The 24,898-nt window shown below is 33.5% G+C and overlaps 2 protein-coding genes across 2 annotated transcripts; one reads left to right on the top strand and one right to left on the bottom strand.

Annotated features, from left to right (window-relative positions):
- Positions 1 to 1,776: 1,776 nt before the first annotated feature.
- LOC149565859 (uncharacterized) lies at positions 1,777 to 3,173 on the top strand. The gene is made up of 3 exons (XM_089817282.1): positions 1,777 to 2,006; positions 2,190 to 2,258; positions 2,382 to 3,173. The coding sequence occupies exons 1-3, from the start codon at positions 1,833 to 1,835 to the stop codon at positions 2,832 to 2,834; spliced, it is 696 nt and encodes a 231-aa protein (XP_089673408.1). The 5' UTR covers positions 1,777 to 1,832; the 3' UTR covers positions 2,835 to 3,173.
- Positions 3,174 to 23,027: 19,854 nt separating this feature from the next.
- LOC149565858 (EG45-like domain containing protein) lies at positions 23,028 to 24,233 on the bottom strand. Its single transcript, XM_089817281.1, has 2 exons — positions 24,116 to 24,233; positions 23,028 to 23,503 (listed from the first exon to the last, which is right to left on the bottom strand). The coding sequence occupies exons 1-2, from the start codon at positions 24,231 to 24,233 to the stop codon at positions 23,223 to 23,225; spliced, it is 399 nt and encodes a 132-aa protein (XP_089673407.1). The 3' UTR covers positions 23,028 to 23,222.
- Between the last annotated feature and the right edge of the window lie 665 nt (positions 24,234 to 24,898).

The raw sequence follows: 24,898 nt of genomic DNA, 5'->3' as shown, positions 1-24,898 counted from the left end.
AATAGTTATTAGAAACAAAGTTATAGTTTCCATAGTTCCTTTCAAGAAAGGCATGGTGCACCAATTAAAAGATTATGTTGAATATCAATAAACGTAAGACATAGAAAGTTAAAACCCTTTGACATGCTCAAGCTCAGAGTGGATTTATAATCTTCAAATATGAAACAATAATGAATGTGGGAGTGTAAAATTTAAGAGCGGTGTTAGAAGTTGAAGATGTTTTTAATAGCCTAATTACTCTTTTAATTTAGTTCAAGGTTAAATTTACTAAAATAAAATCCTCTCTTTACTAAAATAAAATTCTCAATTGTGAGACCATATACAATAACTTAGGTGTAGCAAGCAAGTGAAAGAAGTGATCCTAATATTATATCCCATCAACTTAAATTTTTTTTAAAATTCTATATATAATTTTTTTGTTCATTCCAAAATGAAATGAGATGGGTATAATTTTATATTTGAAGAAATATTTAACAATTAATAAGGGCTATCAAAGTTACTAGGATGTGAATTTCCATGAAATTATTTTTCTCAATATGTCACTGCTAAAACATGTGACTTCATTATTGTTAAAGGCTTGCATCTACACTAAGAAATAAGGAGTGTCAACATGGGTGATGGATGCAACATGAATGGACCATTTATCATGAATCGGTGGGCTCATATTCATTTTTAGTCTTGAATTAATATTCAAGAGGTCATTTCTCAAAGGTTCCCTTAATATGATATTTAAACCATACATTAAAAATCCTTCCACCCTTTATATGCCTAGATGGATGACCATATTTGATTGGAAGGTTCTCATCTTCATCACATTTCAATTTGTGTGAGATTACCTAAGTTTTTTCAAAGAAATTGGATTTTATATATGATCTACAAAATAAGCATAGGTAACATTTGAGATCACATTTCTTGAGGTAATAAGCTATTATTTTTTATTTATATACCTACCTATGTTTGTTCTGGACTTACTTTCTTATTATTTCTCTTATAATATGTTCAAGTCTATGAAGTTACTTTTACACCCATATAAAAATCTACCTCCTACAAGTTCATAAAATATAGAGAAGATCGAATGCTAAGCTTTTTAAAGAATTACAAAAAACACAAAACACTATTATATGCTACTATGTACAAGATTACTTTCTATAATTATATGTTTTTGTAGATCTAAACTTTTATAAACTTAGTTTTATTATATAAAGCTTTAGTTATGCTTTCAAATCATACATCTATTGGGTATCCTTGCACCTCCTTTTGATACAAGTGCTAGTTATAATATATGTAACAACATAAATCTCAAAAGCAACTTAATAAACAATTATAAAATAAATAAATAAAAGAGATGTCGGAGATCTTGTCGATGGCTAGTTTATACAAAGAGCAATTTTCGGTGGGTGGTGGAATGACTCGAGGAAGCACGCGAAGGGAGTTTCCCCACATCCAGGCTGGATATAATGTATTTCTATTGTACTCTATTATCATGGTTCGATTCAAACTACAATATTTATAGAAAGAAGAATACCGCCTGTCTATTTGCTTGTTAAACCACTCCCTGCCGGCCAAACTTTTTTATGTGTGGCCGCAAAACGTCCTTTTCACTGTCAGCACGCAAGAAACACAAAAGTTGCATATGCGTAGATTAGCCACGGCAACCTAACCGTGTCGCTCTCTTAATCCGCGTGAGAAGAATCGAATATGCATGCCAACTATGGGTACACGCCATTATGCGCGGTATTTGCATTCTTTTTATACCCCACTTTCGTATGCAGGAAAACCATACTGCAAGATCAAATTGTTGAGAAATTTTTCCCTAAAAAGCCAAGAGTAAAATGATTGTTTCTACAGAGCGTCGCCAGAGCCAAAGTGTGTCATTCGGCATCTTCAAACCAGAGGATGGCTGCGACATCGACGATGCAGTTTCCCACATGGCTACTGTGGCTTCTCTCCTCGAAAAGACACACAATCTCAACGTCGCCATTCTCAGATCCCTCGACTTTTCATGGGTATATGTTGCACCGTTTTCTTTCCCAATTTCTGTTTTGCCATTCCTCGTCTTAATGACATTAGATTTTGTCATAATGTTGATCGTTGTCGTTAAAACAATGGCACAATTGAATCAACTTTAGAAGCGACCAGAATCATTATTTAATTCCTCCCTTTTAATGGTGCCCTGTTTATTTATGCAGGCTGCCGTATTTGCAGCACGCAAAGATGGGTCACAAAATGAAGACAAGTCAGTCCTAAATCTACCTGAGGTATGTATTATCTTAGATCACGGACATAATTTTGAGAAAGGGACACACCTTCATTTGTTTAAATGATGTATCTGAAATCACAGTAATTATTTAGAATGATATTAATAGCATGGCAATGTGCAGGCAGCAGCATTTACGAGGGGACTGAATTGTGCAGTGCGAATAGTTGACTCCGGGTGGTTCCGCCTGACATCACAACAAACAGTGAGAGGAGTTCCCTTTGCAGAGCTTCTGTTGGGAGACATTGTGAGTATACGGAGAATATACTGCAGTTGGAAGAGACAGGAGATCCTCTCATACTCCTGCCTCGCCATTCTGAGATCATACTTCAACAGCTTCAAGGGAATGATCTCCGCTTCCTTCTTTGACTCCCTCGACGGAAAGCAGATAATTGGGTTTGGAGTGTGGGACAAAGCAGAGTCCGCCCTGGCTCTGGGAAAAAACCAACACAGAAATCCGGCAATGGCGTATTGGAAAGATGTGGGGGCGAAGGAGGTGAAGTACCACGTATGCCAGGTTGTATATGTCACCTACTCAAGACATGCGCCTAATGCAAGAGCTGGCTTTCGAATATAGTTTCAAAGATTTCAACTGCTTCGAAAGATTTCATATTTAAATTTCATGGCAGTGTTGTAATATACAACCGGCTTTAATTCTGATACGAAAAAGAAATCGAAGGAAACTTTCATTCTTCCGTTTACTATCATATTCGAAAGTGACTGGTATTGTATGTCAAGCATGTCGGATGTACTTTTCGCTAAAGAAATATTTCCTCGAGACTAATACATTAATTCTCGAAGAGATTATAGAATGTAATTCTAAAGGAAGGTTGATGTAAAAGTTAAAAGTTTCTAGTATTATAGAGCAATGAATTTGTTTAATTGAAATATTAGAAATATTATAGTATATCAAATTAGGGAAATTTGTTGAGTACAAATGTGATGTTTATGTTGATGAGTATTTTTTTAAAGAAAATAGAGATATATCAATTTAGTCATAATTTTTTAGATATGACAATGATGTTTATGATGATTGTCTTTTTTTAAAGAAGAGCGAGTTCTCATTTTATGTTAATAGACATTGTCTTTTGTTAAAAGGTTAAGTTCCATTTTATATTATAAACATTTTCCTCTAAGATGAAGTAAGTTTTCATATAGTAAAATGATTATGACTTAAAAAATCTTCAAGTATATTGATCAATCATAAAATTAGTTTTAGTCATTAATACTTAAATTAAAAGCTACAAGTTTATATTTTTTTTATTGCTATATTTCTGTACATCCATATAAATGTGTTTATATTTCTCACACTTCAAAATTTTTTGGCCATCTAATTTGTAGATGTTAAAAAAATGGTTGTGGAAGGCAATCTATTGCTAGATGAATGTATTTTGGAGGATACAACTAAAGAAGTTGTAGCAATGACAATTAAAGCATTGAATGAAAAAAATAATAATAGAACATAAAGTGGTGCACCTTAAAGTAGTATTGATAAAAAGGATGAAAGAAAACTAAGGCATGATGAGAATGTTATAGAGTTGGGCATTAGAAGAGATGGTGCAAATAGACCTAGGGGGGAAAAATTATAAGCAAAAGTTTCTATAATAAAACAATAATGGATGGAAAATATTGAAGGTATGAAGGTGGATAAGATAAAAATAAGGCAAAGATTAAGGTTGCAGATGATAAAAATAAGCATGAAAAGGATGCTAGGGTATTGAAAGATCAGGTTGTGGAGGATTCTATAAGAGATATTTCATGGAGATTGTCTATTTATGGTGGGAAAGATCCCAAGAAGATAGAGTTCAGAGAACATCTAGTTATTTAAGCAGGGAAAGATACATGATGGTGGAAGAGGATCCATGTGTATGAAAAGGATATTGAAAAAATTTGGCAGAGGAGAATTACACATGGTGGATGCAAGCCCATAAGATGTGAGAGAAGAAGAGGACGCACTTAATGGAGGAGGACAACAAGTGACCAACTAAATGGTGGAAGAAGCAAAGTAAGAAGCTAGATCTATTATATCTACATCAATGGTAGAGTTAGTTGTATGTTGTTAGAAACCTCAAAAGGTAATTCCAACAACCTAACTCCATTTTTTGAATCCTACTCACATAATTTTTCCTTCTTATCATGGCTGGTGCAAGAGCACTCTAGAGAAACTAATAATTAGTACTACTTAGAATTAATGATTTAAGTTTGTTTCTTTTGGCTTAGTGGTCCTTCAAGGTTTTTCCAAGTGTAGATCATAAATCTCTATATTTTTGTTATAATATATAAGGAAAACATATAGAGTTTCATTGAAAAAATCAATATGTATGCAAGGAACCAATTTACATAATATTCTTCTATATTCCACCTACCTATGCTTGAACAAATATTTCAAAATGCTATATAGAAAAATGTCTACCTATCAAAACTTGTCCAATGTTATAACTACAATTGCATTGACAAGGTGCAATAATTGTTAGATGGAATGAAATCAAGAATTGGTTGATAGAATGACATTATTGCATGGCACATAGATGCAGAATCATAGATAACAAAACAAAATGTTTAGAGGGATGTCCCTTCATGAAAGTACATAATTATACACAAGGCTATGATATTTTCATAAAAATATACTTTGAAAAAATGTGATTGCATGAAATAACATAAGTGAACATTATGCACATAGAGAATTAGTTAAAATATTTTAAATAATTTAGGAAATGATATTATGGGGCATGACCCTCCACCAAAGAATATTCAACATTGATTTTTGTCAAACCTAAATATAATTTTCTTGTATGCAATTAATTATTGATCAAGGATTCTTGTTTGATATCTTTTTATTAATATAAAGCATCTTTTATAGATACAATGTAAATAGATAGTTAGTAGTTATCTAAATGCAAATTAATTTTTAATGTATTATGTGCCAACATTCCTCCCCTTGATACATTGATCCTAAAGACATGAATTTTTTTTTCCCTAAGGACCCCCCTTAAGGATTACATAGAAAAACATGTGGATTACATGATATGGATACATATTTTGAGAAAATATTCTTCCAAACTTGAAAATCCTTAACTAGGCAAGCTTCCATCAAGTTGTCTCTTAACCCTCAAAAAGCTGTAGCTTTGGGTTGGGTTCTTAAGTTTCGAGTCCTAAATATCTCAAATCAAAATTTTTTGAATTATTTGACAATGATCCCTAAGACATGCAGTAGATCTATATCATTATCTAGTGACTGAGAAAGGGTACAATTCTTTATCGTATACTATAGAGCTTACTAGAAAACAACGTATATTGAGTGTAAGACCAAGTCCCAAACTAGTCTCCAAAATGAAGCTTTACAAAACATGTATTCCTCAACATTAGTAAACAAAAAAAAATAGAAAATAAAAAATGTTAAAAATGTTTCTTGGGAAAAATACATGTCAAAGCAAGAAGTTAACATGAGATGATGGAAATTCCTCTATACTCTAATACCACCAACCTCTAGAAGTGGAGGTTTAAAGCACAAAATCGTGATTAATAAAAGAATTATTAATGGTTTCTCAATCATTTGATGTATCCTCCTCTTCAATATAAGAAACCTTTCCTTCACCAAGTTCTTCTTTTAGTTTTTACTCAAGTAGATCAATAGTTATAGCTCAAAAAGCCATGTTGTGTGGCCCTTTTTCTCTTACAATAGAAACATGTATTGTCTCTTTTATTTTCATCTGACTATTTCTTAGTACTTTGTGAGTATAATGATTTTTTTTTATTAGATGAACTTCTATTATAACTTCCCCTACAAGTTTTCTCATAAGAGGCCTCAAATTACTTATATGGTTTGACAATCAGATTCTATTTCAAATCTAAACAATTCAAGTTTTAGGGAAAATTTTACATTGGCAACTTGCACTCCAAATAGATTATTCAAATTATACCAAATTCATGTATAAGATTGATCTAATTTTACATAATGAACCTTAGAATATGCAAGAGCAAGATCAATAATAATCTTGACTTAGTATCTCTACTACTCAATTCCAACAATTAGTTCATGTTTGTAAGTAATTTTTCTTTTCCTCTTACCATGCCCCATTTATTCTCTTCCATTAATTGCATCTGAATCTTAAACCCCCATATATCAAAATTAATGAATCTTAATCCTCCATATATCATAGTTAAAATCATAATATGTATCTAATAGAAGCTTCATATCAACAATACAACCACAATCAATAATCTATAATGCAATATGCTTATTTGTTTAAAATAAAATCCAATAATTTGATGACTCATAAAACATAGAAATTGAAAAAAAATGTCCATATCGTGCTTGATCACATTTGGATATTACTGACCATAGATAACATTGTCAAACCCAACCATAACATTATTACCTTATTGACCCCAAAATGAAACCATTCACAAGTAAAATTGAAATTAGAAGATTTTGCAATGAATTCAACATCTCTGAGTATAAATCTTCATAGAACATATTTACCCCCTTCCTTTACCCCTTCAACATTGAAACCTACCAATGCTCATTTTTGGGAATTAGTGTGTCATTGAATAGTATTGGGCTGAATTTTTATAGACAAAACCCTGAATTCTTTATGAAACACATGCATCGACATCCACATGTATTAATGGAGTCATTTTAAGGAAAAAGTACACCAGTATGTGTGGAGACAGTTTCCTTCTTCAACAACTTTGATAGGCAACAATAGAACTAACTTAATAGTTTGATCCAACTCCTTTACTAGTAGAATTTTTATACTAATCTCCTCCCCAGTAAAACATGATAGACAATGAGCACATGATATCAAGGTATATGATCTAGGGCCATGCTTAAATATCACACTAAGGCATAAATTAAGTTTGAAAAAATAAGTCAACCTTGACTATTTAACATTTTTAACCTAGGAATCAAGCCAGAGTGTGTGATGCTTAAATCATCCCCCCTTAAACATCACACAGTAAGGAAGAAATTAAGCTTGGAAAAATAATATGACAAATAGGCTCCCAAAATAATTAGGGCTCTAATACCACATATTGACCAACAATTCTTGTTTGATGTCTTTTTATTAATGTAAGGCATCTATTATGGATACAATGTATTACCACTATATACATATAGTTGATTTATCTATAACTATAAATCAATTTTCAATGTATTATACTAACATTAGGCATACTACTTAACATATATGACACCTCATGGTAAAAAAATCAGAGAAACAAAAATTCAAAAACCTTCATCAGCTTTTCTAAATTCATAAAGGTATTATGCTTTGTTGAATGGAGAGAGGAATATGAAGGGGTTTGAAGCAAATGAATAGACTTATGTAAGTAGAAAAAAATAAGAGAAGATGAAAATAAAAAAGTAATGAAGAAAATGTTAGATGGTGAATGAAACATGTGGTAGGTTGCACAATGTGTACTAGCAATTACACCTTTGAAGGACCATGCAAGATTTTGTGTGCATAGTAAAACATTGGTAAGATGATTTTTATCTTTTTTTATTTTCTCTCCCTTGGTATCCATGGAATACACTTTGTTAGACTTTTTCTTTGTGGAGATTCATCCTATCTTTTTAAGAAGTTGTCTTATCCACAAATTTTACCAGTACTATTGCACCCCTTTTTGTCCACAATGAACTTTATAGCATCTTGGTCAGAATGGCTTGTGTATTTACTATCCTCCTTTAAAAGAATGGGTGCAATATGAACACTGACATTGTTATTAATGAAATACAAACTATTGCAGCAGTTTCTATTATGATATAAGACATGGAGTATGGGAGTATACGAGATATCAAGATTGTAGATCTAGGATACTTGGCCCTTCAAATGGTCCACATGAATGCTAGTTTGAGTCACCATAGAGGCTACACAAATCTCACAATGGTCTTCGCAAGTTCTAGATCTTCTACCATTTTTTCATAGTATTCTGCATAATTCATCTCATCTTTCTGAGAAAAATGACTCAAAGTTTTCATGATGCTCCATAGCATGATACTTTAAGTTTTGGTGTTGGTTACCTTAAAGAAATGAATCTACTAGGGATCTAGAAAACAATTCGCATCTAGTAGCATTTGCACTATTCTCATCTGAAATCCATTTTGGTGAGCCTTGATTTATTCTTGCCCCCCCCCGCCACCCCACCATCATCATTTTATTTATCTAGTAGGATGACCAATTGATATTTCTTGTATTCTTCTTGGGTGGGCATTTTAGGTTGAGGAAGAGAATATTCTAGTAAAAGAGTTCCTTAACATATAATTTAGATAGATAATGAGATGCATAATTCAAATCTATATATAAACCATAAGCATGTTATTTCAAAAGAGAGTAATGTCATATGTTCAAAGTATAAAGTAATGGTCTCAACCTCTACATAAATTATCAAATTCATTCACATATAATAGTAGAAAATATGAAGATAATCAATTATAGAATTCATTTAAATGTAACCCTATATAATATAAATCATATCATTTGAAGTTTATGAACATGTAAACAATAAAATTACCTCTTAACAAATATGAGACAAATATAACTACAAGTAGAAGTGTTGGGAAATCCAAATCCAAGGCTAATATGTCTTTGATAAGTTGTGAGAAGCAAGTAATAATATGTTTTTTTTATATAGAAACCACTTGTACATTCTTGGCACAGTGTGAAGAGCATGTAATAAGATGTCTGCAATATATAGACAACAATTTTACTTTAGGCACTAACTAATATAGTTTTTGAGCTCAATTGTGTTCACCTACATGTTAAGGTAGATTGAGGCATTACCACATGCATTATCCTTGTCACGAACTTTTACCATACATAGTAACTTTAGATAGATTGATGTCTATTACAAGTAATTTCAATTTTCTCTACACACTAATACATTTGGCATCGATTTGCGATGGCTATGTGTCGCAATTACGACAGCAATGTGTAGCCACTGCTACAGTAATAGACGTCGTTGTTTTTTTGTCACAAATTACAACGTCTATCCTATATCGTCACAATTACGATGCCTATCCATCGCTATGCAACCACTTTATTGTGACAGTAACCCCATCGTAATGCTTGTGGTTGACGTTGCAATTACGATGGACACCTTAGCAATTGTGACGGTAGTTCGCATCACCACTACAGCAACCTCGTCGCAATGCTTGTGGCTGACGTCGCAATTACGATGGACACCCTGGCAATTGCGACAGTAGTTGGCATCACCACTACAGCAACCCCATTGCAATGCTTGTGGCTAATGTCATATTTGCAACTAACACCCTGGCAATTGCGACGGTAGTTGGTGTCACTGCTACAGCAACCCCATCGCAATGCTTGTGGCTAACGTCGCAATTGCAATAGATACAAAGTAAAACAAAACAAAAAATTTGTTGGCTTCTAGCTATGTCAAACCAAATCAAACCTCCTAAACCCTACGTAACTTCATTTTGTCACATCTTATATTTGAGTAGGATGATGTCTTATTAGTGCTCCTTCCATTATTTCATGATGTATTATTATCAGGCCATCCAATTGGTTATAGGACAAAGACGATTCCTAAATAATCGAATTAGCAATACGGTCGATCTGTATTGTATTTGGACACTTGGTTTGGGGTCATCTCATCGATTCCCATTCATCATAGGATCTTTATCTAATTAGACCTCAATAGAAAACATTGAGATTTCTCAAGCCCCAAGCCCAAATCGTCCAAGCTTTAATCTCCACATATCATAAAGCCTCTATATAGAGTTGGGCATCCCGTAGCTGGAAGCTTCACCTACATCAGCTCTCAAATGGTGTGAAAATGCTCAACACTATATACTGGCTTTATGACATGTGGAGATTGAAGCCTGCACAATTTGGGCTTGGGGCTCGAGAAATCTCAATGTTTTTTATCGAGGTCTAATCAGATAAAGATCCTATGATGAATGGAAATCAATGAGATGAACCTCAAACCAAGTGGCCAAATGCAATGCATATCAACCGTATTGCTAATTCGATTGTTCAGGAATCATCTTTGTCATATAGTCGATTGGATGACATGATAATAATATATCAAAATAATGGAAGGAGCACCAATACGACACCATACTACTCAAATATAAGATGTGACCAAATGAAGTTACGTAGGGTTTAAGAGTCTTGATTTGGTTTGATGTTGGAGGTAGTTGAGAATGACATAGCTAGAAGCTTCACCTCCCTCATCTCCTCCCTTTGCCTCACTCCTTCTCAGGCCTTAATATGTCATACTTATGTTGCTTAAATCATTGAGTACTGACAATTTTGCTAAAATTGATTCCTTACATTTCTCTTTTCAAAAGCTTTCTTATAAAGATAAACTATGATAGAAACAATCTCTTGAACATGCACACACTTTTCTGGCTATGGTGGACTAGGAATGTGCAATATATATTTTGTGCACTACAATATCATGTAGTAAAACTGGTTATACAAATATAGTAGTGAAACCATGGAAGCAAAAGCCATTAAAATTGGGAAGGTTCAATGAAAACAAATAATATGAAGAAAGATTGCAATGATGTGGCATTAGATTGAATACATCGATAGATGTAATTGGATCAAAACTATCTCTAGATATTAATGCCAGTAAAGCAGCATCATAATTTTTTGAGATGTGTGTATTGATCTCATCATTTTTTATTTAATTAACGTTACTTGAATGATTTGAACAAAAACTTACACAAAAACTTACTAGGAAAGATGCCTACTATGTAAATGTATTGCATGCATACACATATGAAGTTGCTACAGAGTGAAAGGCTGCAAGTTTCCTCCCTCTAGTAACAAATGCTTAACTATCCTTTATGCAAGATATTACCAACATGCATCAAGAAATTTTTTGTGTTCCACTAGCCATGGAGGTCATCTTGAGATGTCCTTGATACAATGGTTAAGATCGCTCAGAATTTAAAATCTAAAAAATAAAGTTGCTTACTCAATTGCATTAAGCATTAAAGTGCCTAAACTTTTAGGCCATGTTTTACAATGCTGTAAATAATCTTGATCTAAGATGGAGTACTATCAAGCATGGGAATTGCATGAAACTGATTGTCAGTTTATAGACATACTTCAGTTATTTTGTATCATGTGCATGTGTGCTACCCATATGTTGCTTCTCTTGGTAATATAATGATGAGAAGAGTTCACTAACATGGGGAGTCAAACTTACAAAGAGAAATGACCCCTAACAAATATATACTACACCCAAGGCAAGGTCCCTAAAGATGGAAACTAGATATTTGAGACATACTGCTTCAGTTGGAAGTCTTCCAAATAGGGAAAAATAGAAATATATACTTAAGTATTATAAACAAGACAAAAGTTTCTCACACCTTGGTAAATTCTAATATAGATTGTATGAGGAAGATTTTGCAGGAGACAACTATTAATGTCAGTACATTTACACCAAAGTTTAGGGAATGTGCATTATGTAGAAAATTCATGACTTCTTGAGTAGAGTCAAAAAATCCTTATGTACGAATAAGAATAGCTAAAGATTTGCTAAGCATTTGAGAGTCATTCAAAGTATTCCATACTTCAAAATTTCAATTAGAGAAGGAAAAAATGTTTAATACTTGATAAAGCCTGTGTTGTAAATAATCAAACAGATACAATCGAAAATTCTAAAAGATGAGATAGGTAAACATTTTGCCTTATGAATACAGTATTTCTAGAGCTATATAATTAGATTGGAAATTTTTTAAAACAATATACTTTTCTACTTGGATAAGGAAAATTGAGCATGAAGATAATACTTACCTTACCCATGATACTGTGTTGTCGACTTATTCCCACCCATTCATAAGTTTTCCCATCAAAATAGCACACAATTTTCATACCTACCCATATACCTTCACAAGGAAAAACAATAATGACATTAGGACTAGATTTGTATACTGCTTAAACAATCCATGATACAAAAAAGTGGAAATCAAAGTAAGGTTTGCGATTTTTTTTGAAGATTGAACTCTCCAATTTAGGCTCAGTTACAATGAGGTGAGATGTTGAGTATAACATTTGTGGCTCTGATTATATTATTTATAAGCTTTCTTGTCTTTTCCACATTCCATGAGCATTCTATATTATTTGTCACAACCCATTTTATTAACTCATTATGTGAATAAAAAAATTGATTATTAACTAACTATTTATCTATGTGCATTTGATGTTTCGATACAATGAACTAAATGTGATGACACTAAATACAAATTTATGTCAATTAGTATTTTATTATTTTACGAATATCCATGACTTGATATCGTGTTAGTCTAAATCTTTTCCATAGGTCCTCCTATTAGAATCATTTATAAATAAGATTGGTAAAATTGATTGTGTTTTGCAAATCATATACATGCAATATTTTAATTATTTCTATTGACTTGAATTATGATCTTTTGATTCTAACATTGTCTAACTACAATCTATTGGCATGAGGTGGATTTTGGTCAGTCTTTTTCCCCTCTTGCTTGTTGAGTTAGGCATCATCTAGAAAAGGGAGATTGATCATGATAGTGAGAAAATTGTACTATAAATTTTAAGAACTTGTACACATGCATCAATCATAAGTTGATTGTATGATAATGCAGGGTAGACATGCAAAGGTTTTCTCAAGTGTCATCACAAGTATCTATACTCTCATTTCCTTTCTATCATTGCATGAGATCCAATGAAACATAGGGACTCATTGTTTCCCTAGTTAATTATGATAATCGTATCATTGGTCATAACACAGTCCCAAGACAGTGTTGAGATCCAAGGATGCAATGAAAAAACTTAAAGTTTAGAACTTCATGACAGTTCAAAGCATGAAGCCTTAGATACATAGGACAACAGTCTAAACATAGGACAAAATAGAGAAATATTTAGTATCTTATTGAGCTTCACTTTTTTTCAAGAATAGTTTAATATTCTCTACTAAATAGGGCCAACCACATGAAGGTGGAAGCTCATTTGGCCCCACCCCCCTCCCCCTAACATCACTGTACATTCCCCGTTAACATCTAACATCCATTTATTCTTTCAACCATTAATAAAATGTAACATTCAATCAATATCACATGATAACATTCATTAACACATTAGATTCGTTAACATGCAACATTCATCAATATTCTAAATTAACACATAATTCATGAACATTCATTAGCACATAATTAAATTCATTGAGACATAAAATTCAGTTATTATCACTTAAGGTATGTAGATGACAATCATTTCTTCTTTTTTCTTTCTATTTATTTTTTCTATGTAAGCTCTAAGAGGAGCATCAGTTTCATCATCAATTCCCCCCTCATTAGTTGTTCTATTCTCTGTTCTTGATGATCTCAAATTCCTATGCTATTGCAAAGGGGGGTCCTCTGCAATAACAAATAAAAGAGTTAAATTAAAAATAGTTTATTATAATTATTACAAGTATTTAGTTATTTTAAATAAAATAACTATGGTGCTCTTTATTTGATCTGACCACATCATTTTGTATGGATTCAATGTCAACACGCTCATGAACATCGACCCCTTGATCCTCTACAGCTGCTATACAAAATGTTACATTAATCCAAACACCAATTGCAACTACATATAAAAATTTTAATAGAAAATGTATACCTCCACCACTGGGATGCACATCATGCGAACCTTCAACATCCACAGATTGTGTAGAAGGATTTTCAGGCTACATTGCAACATCCTACGAATTGTTATCATTGCTTGCTTAAAACAAATATACTCACTTTATAGTGGAATTTAACATCAAATATACTAATTGGTAAAGTATTCAATTTGATATAAATTTCATTTAGCTTATTTACCTATGGCTCAAATGCATCATTATTAGAACCTTCCACATTGATTTTAGCTCGTAGCCGCTCAGCCATAGCTCTATAGCCTTGTTGGAAGCCAATTCTCTTATCCTCTTCTGTGAGGTATCTCTTGAACTCTGAGCCCTTCATTTTTGCATGGTGTGGTGAATTTTACTTGCATTGTTTCATCAACCAATGGAGGGTAGTTAAAATATCAAAAGGAAATACAAAAGTTGCCAAAACACTTGGTGTCAAGGTTGGGTGTATGAGGCCTTGAATGGTACAAGAGAGAAGTAACTAGTATGCAGCCTTATGTAATGAATTGGGTCCATGAATTAAAGGAGCAATTGTAACAGTAGATTAGTTCCTTGTTTGAAGGTGAATCAAGCCTTGAATGTTCTTGTGGAGAACAGAGGATTGGGGTGATAACTTGAATTGCTTAGTTGTTCGAAGGTGCTAGGAGTTTGTTGGTGCTTCCAAAGTGTGTTACTCTACATCATATATCGGTGTGGAGGAACACTGAGATCCAAGTTGAGGATCAGGAGCATAGACAAGCTAGTCTATCCTAGCATTTCCCGTCACAATATATAAAAAATTTGATACAATTTTTCATTTACTAATACTTACAACTTGTGCTTGAAGTTTCAAAAAACCACCAGAGCTGAGCTTGTGTGTCTTGTGCTTTTCTAGTCTTGCCTTTGTTGCCTTTGATGTGTCAGGCAATCTATGAACATTTTGAAATATGTTAGATAGTATAAATATAGAGGTTAATTAGTACATAATTACATTCTCAACAGTATCACATACTTTGATGTACTTTCTATTGGTGTAATATTATTTTTCTTGTTAGCTTTATACTTTCCATCCAAAATCAGAGCTTGCCACTCAGCCTCAGGAATATAGGGCGGATGCTTGTACCTGGGGTTATCCTATAAATTTTTTCTGTACTAGTCCCTAATATACTTCAAACATAAACTATCTTTTTCAAGGAGCTTGTTTCTCTCGAATGCACAAGGTCCAAAGAGTTGGGTCATGCTCTCTATAAGATCATCCTTCAACTTTTTGTCTTGGTTATTCCACCTTTTAAGTAAAAAAAAACATTTTAGACTCATAAATGAAGTGAAGCTACCTTTAATATAGTTCAAGAAATGGATGAAAAGGAAAACTATTCTAGCAATGATATGAAATCAAAATAGTGGTTTGGGGTTTTAGTTAGGATATGATGTTCCACCAGGTGCACAGGGTGGGCCTGAATATTCGCAAACACTCATCACAAAGTTTTTTCCAAAAAAATCATTCCCTAAAAAACAATCATGGGATCATTAGTCAATGAAGAGTGATGAAAAACTAAATTACTATTATATCACTATAGAATAATAATAACTTTAGAGTACCTGGAACTTTGGCTACTTTTAATGGAATGCCTTCATCATTGCTGACAATCAATATGACATCCTTCACCGTTCCCGTACTAGGAACATAGGAACATATAGGAAATGATGTTGTAGCTCCTATTGCAAAAAGTTTCATAAGTTTTATAAGTCTTTATCATGAGGTATAAAAGAACAAATGATAATTGATGTTAAAAATTTGTATAAAAAAAAAAACTGTTTGTTGCTATCATAAGATAGTTATGAAAGGCAGTTGGCGTCTAAGGAGTCTTTGTTCAATTTGACGAGTCAGTTAGATGGGAAAAAAGCTTGAAAAGCAAGGTCTTTATAAGACACAAGTGTTGTAGTCAAGAAAAGGCGTGTGTGTGTACGAAGAAAATATATAAATAAAAGAATTCTACACTTCACTGTCATAGGGATAGTTTTCTAATTTGCAAGATTCAGACTGGTAACTCAATAAGATTCTTGCCATTCAAAAGTTACTATTTTGCTTCTTGAAGAGATTTTAATGTTTTTTTAACTTTGTGCAAGGGTTTTGTAAGTTATTCTCAAGAAAAACTACTTTTTAGATCTCTGTTGTCACAGGAAACATGATAGTCTGTCACTATTTTAAAGTAATTTGGGAAAATGTGCCTCTCCCACTTTCTGTGATTAAAATGTAACTTGTGGGAGAGGTACTAAGGCTTGTAAATATGATGAATTTAACATGATTTAGATACAGGTGACAGTGAACAAAGAAAGGAATGGCAGGGTTACTATTGAACCAAACAGTGAAGGTGCATTTGCAAGGCACCACATGGTGAATATGATGATATGGGGGTTAGAATGACTAAATACTACTTGAAAACATCTGAGAGGGTTTTTTTTTAAATTTTTGAGCCATTAGAAAGATTTTATAAGTTGATTTAGGGTCTTTTCTAGGAAGCCCTAGGCTAGAAACCCTTAAAGGGAGGGTTTGATGGAAAAGTATCTAGAAATGCATGGAGGGTTAAACAAGTTGAGGAGTCCTAGTATTTATTAGATGCCTTAAGGTTGTGTAAAGGTTTGGGAGATTGATAATAAGCACAAAAGTTAGTTTCTTTGTTAGGCAAGGGCTAATTAAGCCTAATTGATTGTAGAGACGGCCATAGAAGGGTTCATCAGTCACAAGCTGAAAGGTTGATATTTTTAGGGGTTTAAGAACTCATTAAAGGGTATTTGAAGAGGTGGAGAAGTTACCATGGTGTTTGAGAAATTTGGAAGAAAAATGCAATTTGCTTGCAAGACAGGGCTAATAGGACAGTCCTACAAAAGGCAGTTTTGAAGATTGGTATAGAGTTGATGCTTGGTAGGGGTTGGAACTCCTTAGTTATGTTGTTTGAAGGTTATTGAGGCTTTGGAAGGATCGGGAGAATCCTTGAAGACAAAGATTAAGTGTTGATTGCATGAAGGGTGAATTAGGAGTGTTCCCAATGAAAGGGAAGTTGAAACATGGACAAAGTGAATTGAAAGTTGTTTAAAATGAATCAAGGTAGTGAACCTATTATAGAGGAGTGTTTGGTTGATATCCTAAAGTCAGGGACTTCTTATTGATCCTTGAGTTGAACTCTAGTTCCTTGAGTGGATTCCAAGACATTGTTGAATCCTCGACTAACTTATGAAGGGTGACTATTGGGAAGATGACAAATTAGATATAGATCAGAGCCAATAATTACAACATAGTTTTGGCAATGGATATATATATATATATATATATATATATATATATATATATATATATATATATATATATATATATATATATATATATATATATATATATATATATATATATATATATATATATATATATATATATATATATATATATATATATTGAAGATGATGAAAGCATTGATTACTACTAAGGATGATCAAAGCAAGACAACTCCATTTATCATGAAGTAACTCATACACATTAGAAACGAAACCATACTTGATGTATGTTTATAAGGCTCATCTGAAATATCAACTACATCACTATAGATTTATTATCCCATTAACCATTCTATGAAATCAAGGACATTATATTAGACAATTATTTCATTAATAAAAGCAATATTTATTCACATCTCATTGCATGATCAAGCACATGAATATGGTGCAGGGCACCTAACCTAGGAGGCATGGGAACAAGTAGAGAACAAGTACCTAGGAGGAAAGACACCTACCCACTCCATGGAAGGGTGGATTCAATAAATTTAGGAAGTTTTAACAAGGTTTGGTCCATACTTTAGTAAGTTGGCCCATGTTTGGTAATATTTTGTAATAAAGGCACATGTAAGGCCCATTAGCACTTTGGTGTGGTTATAAACCAAGTGACTCAAATGAGACCAAAAGGCCTTAGAATAGGGTGTTTGAGTCAATATAGGCCTAGAGAAATGACCATGCACTTGTTAAGTTCATTAGACTTACCGATTTGCAAAAAATGCAAAAATTGCCTAAAAGTTGCTGACAACTTTTAAAATGTTGATCGGTAATTACAAAAAGTTGTTGTTTGTTTGTTTCATGGTTGGAAATAGCTATTTGGTTTTTCCAAAGGTCATATAGGCCTACAAATATGTCATTTGAGGTCTCATTTGGAGGGAGAGATCAGGTTGTAGCATATGCTTGGAGAAAATGAATAAAAACCTCTAATTTACTAGTAAAATTGCTGTTACAGTGGGTTGTATGGTTTCATACAGTACTTTCATGATTCCTTTGCAAGTGGATTAGTGGTGGATGTGTGTTTAGAAGGTTTTGGCTTTTATTTGATTCAATTCACAATTTTGGTTTGTGAGTTATTAGCATTTTTGTCTTGAGAGGTCTGAATAGCCCTATTTTCTAGGGCCTTGTACAAATGCAGCCCTAACTTGCAAATCCACTAGTGGAAATCTCTAAAACTAAGAGATATGCAAGTTAAGGGACCTGTATACATGATTCCAGAAGTTGGAGGCATGGTGAGTAGGGCAAGTATTTTTCCAAGCCGGCCCTCGGTCAACCAAGACCATGTGCTTGACTAGTTTTTGTTGTTATTATGGTGACAGTCATGTTTGGAGGTACTTTTGATCTATGTGAGTATTGAAGTTAGAAGCATTGAATGTGTTTAGGATTTCTATAAGTGATTGGGGTCTTGGGAACCCACCTAATCCATCCTTCCTTGAAGCCCTAGCCAAACTTGATCAACTAGGCCTAGGTACCCAAGCAGCAGTTTGGAGGGTGTTGGAGCAAGATCATCCTAGAAGCTTTTGGGATTCTAGAAAGAATCTTAAGAGGTGCCTAAAATAGTGGAGAAGTCCCTATGCCATAGAGGGATAGTTGGTGAAAATACAAGAAAACGGATTGGAAAGGCTACAAGAATTGTAGGCCTAGAAGTGCAAAGGATTGTTGTGGATTTGGTAGATTCCAAAAAAATTGAGGATTGTGGTTGGACTGAAGGTCCTAGTTACTATCACCATTGCTTGTGTCAGTAAATGAAGTTTTTAAAGTGGATTTCCCCATTTGGGCTCAGCAGTTGTGTATACCCGGTGTGGGTAAGGGGACTTATACCAAGTCCTAGATCCAAAAATTAGATTGTGAAAGCCTTCTGAAGGCTAGTAGAAGAAGTGGCTGCTAGACTTTGCATCAGAATATAATTACAATAATATACTACAAGAGAAGATGATCTTCAATATTACAATCTTTGATAACTAAAGATAGCTAATTGAAATTTGACCTATAACATAACCTTGTATATCCAAGCTATGAATGGAGTCGAGTTCTTATGGTTTGGAATCATAAAATTGTGAAAAAGTTTAAACATTGAGTGACTACCAAAGGGGGGTCATTAAAATCTACATCGTAAACACATAACACTTAAACACATAACAAAAGAGAGAAAAAGAGGGATTTGTGTACCAGTAGATGGTGCAACAGTCGATGCCTATAAGCTGCATGTTGTCGACTCAACATTCGAAAAGAGATTTGTGGTTGTCCTGGATGGAGGCGGCGTCATCATAGGATACAATTGATTTGAAGCTAAAGAATAAAATTGTTAGAGCATGCAAAATATAGAATTCATGGACTAGCATGGACAAGATTGTTAGAGCATTACAAAAAGGATTGTTTGAGCATGTATTGTCAATGATTATGATCATTCCTATATATATTTAGTGGAAACACAAGTGGGGAATGGAACATGCGATCTACCTGAACCACCTGCAACACCCTCATCATGGGAATAGGGCTCAAAATCATGCAAAAAAATCTATAAAGACAACACATCCATATTTTAAGTAATGCCATAAAAGAGCATAACATAAAAACCATTATTGAACTCTTGTTATAATTAAAATTTTCATTAATACTTAATTTTAAGGTTTTAGAGGTGTGCAACAATTCAGATCCCCTATCTTTTATTTCCTGAGTAGTAGGTTGTATGGTTGCCAAACATATTTAATTTATCTGCCAATTTTCTTTAGCACCTTTTTAATCAAACCGATTGGGTCATCGATCTCTGCTAAATCAATATTGAAAGGGTCCTCCTCAGGGGGGGGGCTGAGGGACTGCAGGTTCCTTTCCCTCCCTCTGACCATTGGCCCAGCATGACAACAATAATATTAGTATTATCAAAATTACTCCAAAGAAATGAAAAAAAAACATTAAAAAAATAACATTTTGCTTCTATCTAGTTTGCACAATTACAATGAGTTTTACCTGCTCATGTTTAGATGAGCCAAGAACAATTCTAGCATCCCTTCTGGGCGGTTTCTCCATATTGTGCCCATGTGTCAAAGATCAAGTATACAAATGTTAGCCAAAAATTTATTGACTAAATGGTATGTTGGAGTCATTGATTAGAAGTTGGTTTAATAGTATGTACCACCCCCATGATAGTAGCCTTGTTTGTATCTATGTAGTTCAAATTATAATCAATAAGAAGCTCTTTCCCTGCACGTATTGATTTTATCGCACAGATGAATACACAATTTCCCTAGCATGTCTCAAATATGCAATTGAGTTGCTTTATAGTTGACCCAGGACGTGTACTATTATAAAACCTGCAATATTTCGTGTTACTTTTGGCCTTCCATCAATGTATATAGCCACACTTTTACTTTGATTATTGTCTTGCTATTGTATATAATTTTTTGAGAGGGCATACCTATGCATACTTTTTTTATATTGAACAATATGCATCCAACTTTTTTAATCGTAACATGGTCCAACATACTCCATCAATTCAGAAACTTTTTTGTAAGACACCTTTATGCCATCCATAGAAAATAGGCCCAAACCATGTAATGATGATGGTGTTATGCGATATATCCTCTCATTAACACAAAAATCAGTGTTTATTGGAGGAAGTTCCTTGGGTACCCAATGTTTCTGTAGCTATTGGTACCTCAAGAGCACCTTGATGTTGCCTTCCATCTTATCATCATAAGAACATGACCCCCCTTGAGCAAGGAAAATTTTCATGTATTTATTGAACTTCCTTCTAGTCCTTTGACCTCTAGTTAATCTCCTTGTTTTAGATAAACTGCATGTCTCACTTTCCTCTTCTATTCCTAAATTTCCCTCACTCGAGGAAGACACTTCTAACAAATACCTATTCGCTGGTACTTGCAAATGGGAGAGATCTTAGAAGACATCAATCTTACTATTGATAAGTGTATTAAATAGACTATCTATAAGGAGTATTGACTTATACCTATCAATCCATGAGACTGTGAGGGATGCTCCTGAAAGGGCTTCAGTTTTCTGCAAATGTAATTCAATTATCATGAACATAATCAAATCATAATCATAATCACATCCATCATAAGCATCACATAAAAATTAAAAACATTAAAAGGTACACACAATAGTACATTTGATCCCATTTATAGACCAAAATTTTCAACCATCTAATAGAATGGGGTCAAATTGGTCATTTTATGCAAGGCAACGTATATAATTTTTTTAACTAGAAGCCTGTGTTGGTCAAAATTTTGACCAACATAAACTTATACACTATGTCAAAATCCAAAAAAAGCTCTTTGTCGTGCCCTAATTTCAATCTTGCTGCGCGACCGAAAGAAAGGCTGTGGATGTGCGGTTAATATTTATCGTTTACTGCATTTTGTGGTGCCAGCAGAGGAAGGGTTTAAAGATTACGTGCCAATAGTGTTTTACTGCCAGTGCCAACAGCATTTGACAACTTCAGTGCAACCTCCATCGGAATAGTAAGGAAGCTTTTAGTAATCAAAGCTATATTTGCATTGCTTAATGTGTATGTTTCATATTGCTTCCACATTGTGTACCATAGCGTTGTATAAACTTTTAAGGAAAAAAATAGTTATAACTTACTAGATTAATTTATGTCGGCTACCTAAGAGAGGTGTCACAATAGCTGCATCATAGTGTTACTTAGTTTCAATACATTATGTGCAAATATGAACAGTGACGTGCTTATCATATTTGTGAAATGGAAAAACAGTTTACCTTCATTTATTATTCAGTAATTGAGTGGTATAAAATTCAAGACATTACATGCTCCTTATCAATTTACAATAGGCCATTCATTTCTTATCAATTTAGACAAAGGCCATCCATTTGAATAGATCGTTCATTTGAAAGGTCACTTTATGTTCCATCGTCCAATTATTCCTTTCACTATATCACTAATTGTCACTAATTGTCAAGATTATGACTAATGATGTAACATTATAAAGTTTACCCTCCCATGAAAATTTTTGTAAGCATCTCCATTATTTTTCCTTGAGATTTCTCTACATCAATGTTCCCCTTAGTACACTGTGGTATTATATTGCTGACTTCATGCATCTAGATGGGGCTAATTTCAATTCGGATATCCATATCGAGGTTGAAAATTGTATGTTTTATTAGATATTTGGTTCCCAATCTCTTAGATAAATTCCAGTGCCATCCATCATCCATGGCAACCCTCAATAATTTCTACTAGTTGTATCCTTCTTAAAACAGTCAAGAATACCATAAACTTGACGATGTTACCCAAATTATTTTCGATCTAACAAAGAAAACTCTCTATAGAAGGCCATGACTTATCACTTGAACTAGGAATTCCCAAGAACAAATTATCAATTCCACACAATTGGGTTTGGTTCTGACAAATTCTTTGGAGATGGGAATTTGTATCTCCACTCCCTCTTTGTAGGATTTTAAATTTGATTCCACTATCACACCTATGGGATCTTCCATTCTTTTATTATTTCATCTTCCAAAATAATTTTTTTAGAGGAAATTAAGATTAATCGAATATATATCAACAATCAGTTTACACTATTCCACATATAATGATAAGGAACATTTGCAATAGACAATCACAATGAATGTGATAATGTTGGAATGGGCTACAATCAATATTAATGTTATTATAGAAGTTGTGTGATACATAAAATGGAATAAATAAGATGCTTATACAATAATTCTCTTTACACAATGTTTCTGACTTTTAATTCCTCAATTCATGGCAACCTTAAACAGAAGAGTTTCCTAACACTTGTGAAATAGAACTTGATGCTATTATACTCTGCAATAGAACACATCAAAGTCAATAATCATTGAAAGCTACCAATTTTAACAACTTGAGAGAATTCTAGGTCGGAGATTAGTGTTTTCTTTTATTGTTTTATAGGTTTGAAATGTCTATAACCCAACCCCCAACTCTAATTTGGGTGAATTGGGAGGAGACTAGTCAATAATAAATAGGCCCACATCTTATTTTAAAGAAGAATGACCAAATTAAAAGTTAAATATAAACTTACTGATCATATTCAATATTGATTGTCCCTGTTGTGGAAGTAGCAATATCTCTAAAGGCATCAATAGAGAGTTGGAGTGTTCCATTGCAGTTAGAAGAGCAGTAATGGAGTATCTTGACAACAGTGGAATTGGTGTTGTCTAAGCATGGATTTTGTGATATTTGATTTGTACCACTGAGACATCTGACACTGTAATGTCTCCCACAAGCTGCTCCATTGTCCCAAATTGCATCACTCACTGCTGGAAACTGCTTTTCATCATTCCCATAGCATTCTGAGGCTGCCAACAATTTTTGTTTCACAAAACATTCCAATATGAATCTAGTGATTAAATTACTTACCAAATCTTTACAATATCTAAATCTATCATTCTCATTTCAAGATATGATGACATTTCAAATCCCACACTATAGATTTATTATCAGAATGTAAGCTCTCAATTTTTGATATCATCATTTCAAAATCACACTCTATGATCTAAGATCTCTAATTTTTAGAACCTTGCTTCAAATGAAATAATGAATTTCAAATCATGTTCTATGATTCATTATAGTAAATTTTGACGCTTGATTTTGATATCGACATTTCAAAATCACACTCTATGATCCAAGATCTCTAATTTTCATAACCTGGTTTCAAACAACGTTCTATGATTCATTATCAAAAAAGTTAGATGCTTGATTTTGAGTATCTATATTTGAAATCACATTGTGCAATCAACATCCAAAATAGTAGATCCAAAGTTTTTAATATCAGTATTCAAATCATACTCGATGATTCATCATCCAAATAGATCTATAGATCTCTGATTTGAAAAACTCAAAGTTTCAAAGACAACAATAAATTAATTGAATCAAAAGCCAAGAGAGAATTAGAGAGCAGTAGAACTTACGAACATAAGGAGGAGAATAAAAAGTAGCCGTGCCCACATCTCCCAAGCACCTGTAAATTGCAATTGGAAAGAAACTCCATAGAATTGTGATGGTTCTCATTTCTATCACCATGGCCATTCAAAGCTTAGTTGCACAGAGCATCCATTACAAAGTTGTTGAATAGAGTGAATGAATGGTCAATTTCATTAAGATTCCATTCAACTGTTGCAGCTTTGTGGAGAATACATGATGATCTGGGATGTCGTGATGGAAGTGGATAAACAAATGAATTGAGCAACATGGAACCTTCAAGTCATTAAAAGCCATTGACTTGACTTGTGAATATATCATTCAATTCCACGCTTGTGGCCACCATATAAATGCGTCTAACACGTCCTCTAGGCTAGTTTTACTGTTTGAATTCTAGTAGCATTTGGCAGCTTTAGTGTAACCTCTGCCGGAATAGTAAGGTTCTATCTCTGTTATATCTCCTTCTTTTTGTTGTTCAGCACATCATCTTCAATGTATTCAGCCTCATGCGTCGCCTTTGTCATAATCTCTTAAATTTCTAAATTACTAACCTCATTTTCCATGAAGTTGTTTCTATTGTTCTCTTTATCCTCAGGAGTAGTGTCAAGTGTGATTGGAATTCGTAACATATAATTTTCCTCAGGGGCGTGCAAAAGATCACTGAGTTGGGATAACTCATCATCCTATTGAAGATATAATGCAGGGTGAAGGCTTGGATAATTTTGTTGATGCTCTTGTTTTAAAATGGGAAATGGATGCAATTGCATCTTTTA

This window comes from Cupressus sempervirens, chromosome 3 (assembly GCF_028749045.1).
Source record: "Cupressus sempervirens isolate cs-2001-9-10 chromosome 3, ASM2874904v1, whole genome shotgun sequence".
NCBI lineage: Eukaryota > Viridiplantae > Streptophyta > Pinopsida > Cupressales > Cupressaceae > Cupressus > Cupressus sempervirens.
Note: the sequence above shows the minus strand (reverse complement) of the source record. Positions and strands in the feature narration are given on the sequence as shown.

What these genes read in the sequence shown, in the direction of transcription:
- LOC149565859 (XM_089817282.1), top strand. Translation starts at nt 1,833, where the DNA reads ATGATTGTTTCTACAGAGCGTCGCCAGAGCCAAAGTGTGTCATTCGGC. An exon ending in GATCCCTCGACTTTTCATGG is followed by an intron (nt 2,007 to 2,189) that starts GTATATGTTGCA and finishes TTATTTATGCAG; the next exon opens with GCTGCCGTATTTGCAGCACG. An exon ending in CAGTCCTAAATCTACCTGAG is followed by an intron (nt 2,259 to 2,381) that starts GTATGTATTATC and finishes GGCAATGTGCAG; the next exon opens with GCAGCAGCATTTACGAGGGG.
- LOC149565858 (XM_089817281.1), bottom strand. Translation starts at nt 24,233, where the DNA reads ATGGCCATGGTGATAGAAATGAGAACCATCACAATTCTATGGAGTTTC. An exon ending in TTATTCTCCTCCTTATGTTC is followed by an intron (nt 23,504 to 24,115) that starts GTAAGTTCTACT and finishes AATTGTTGGCAG; the next exon opens with CCTCAGAATGCTATGGGAAT.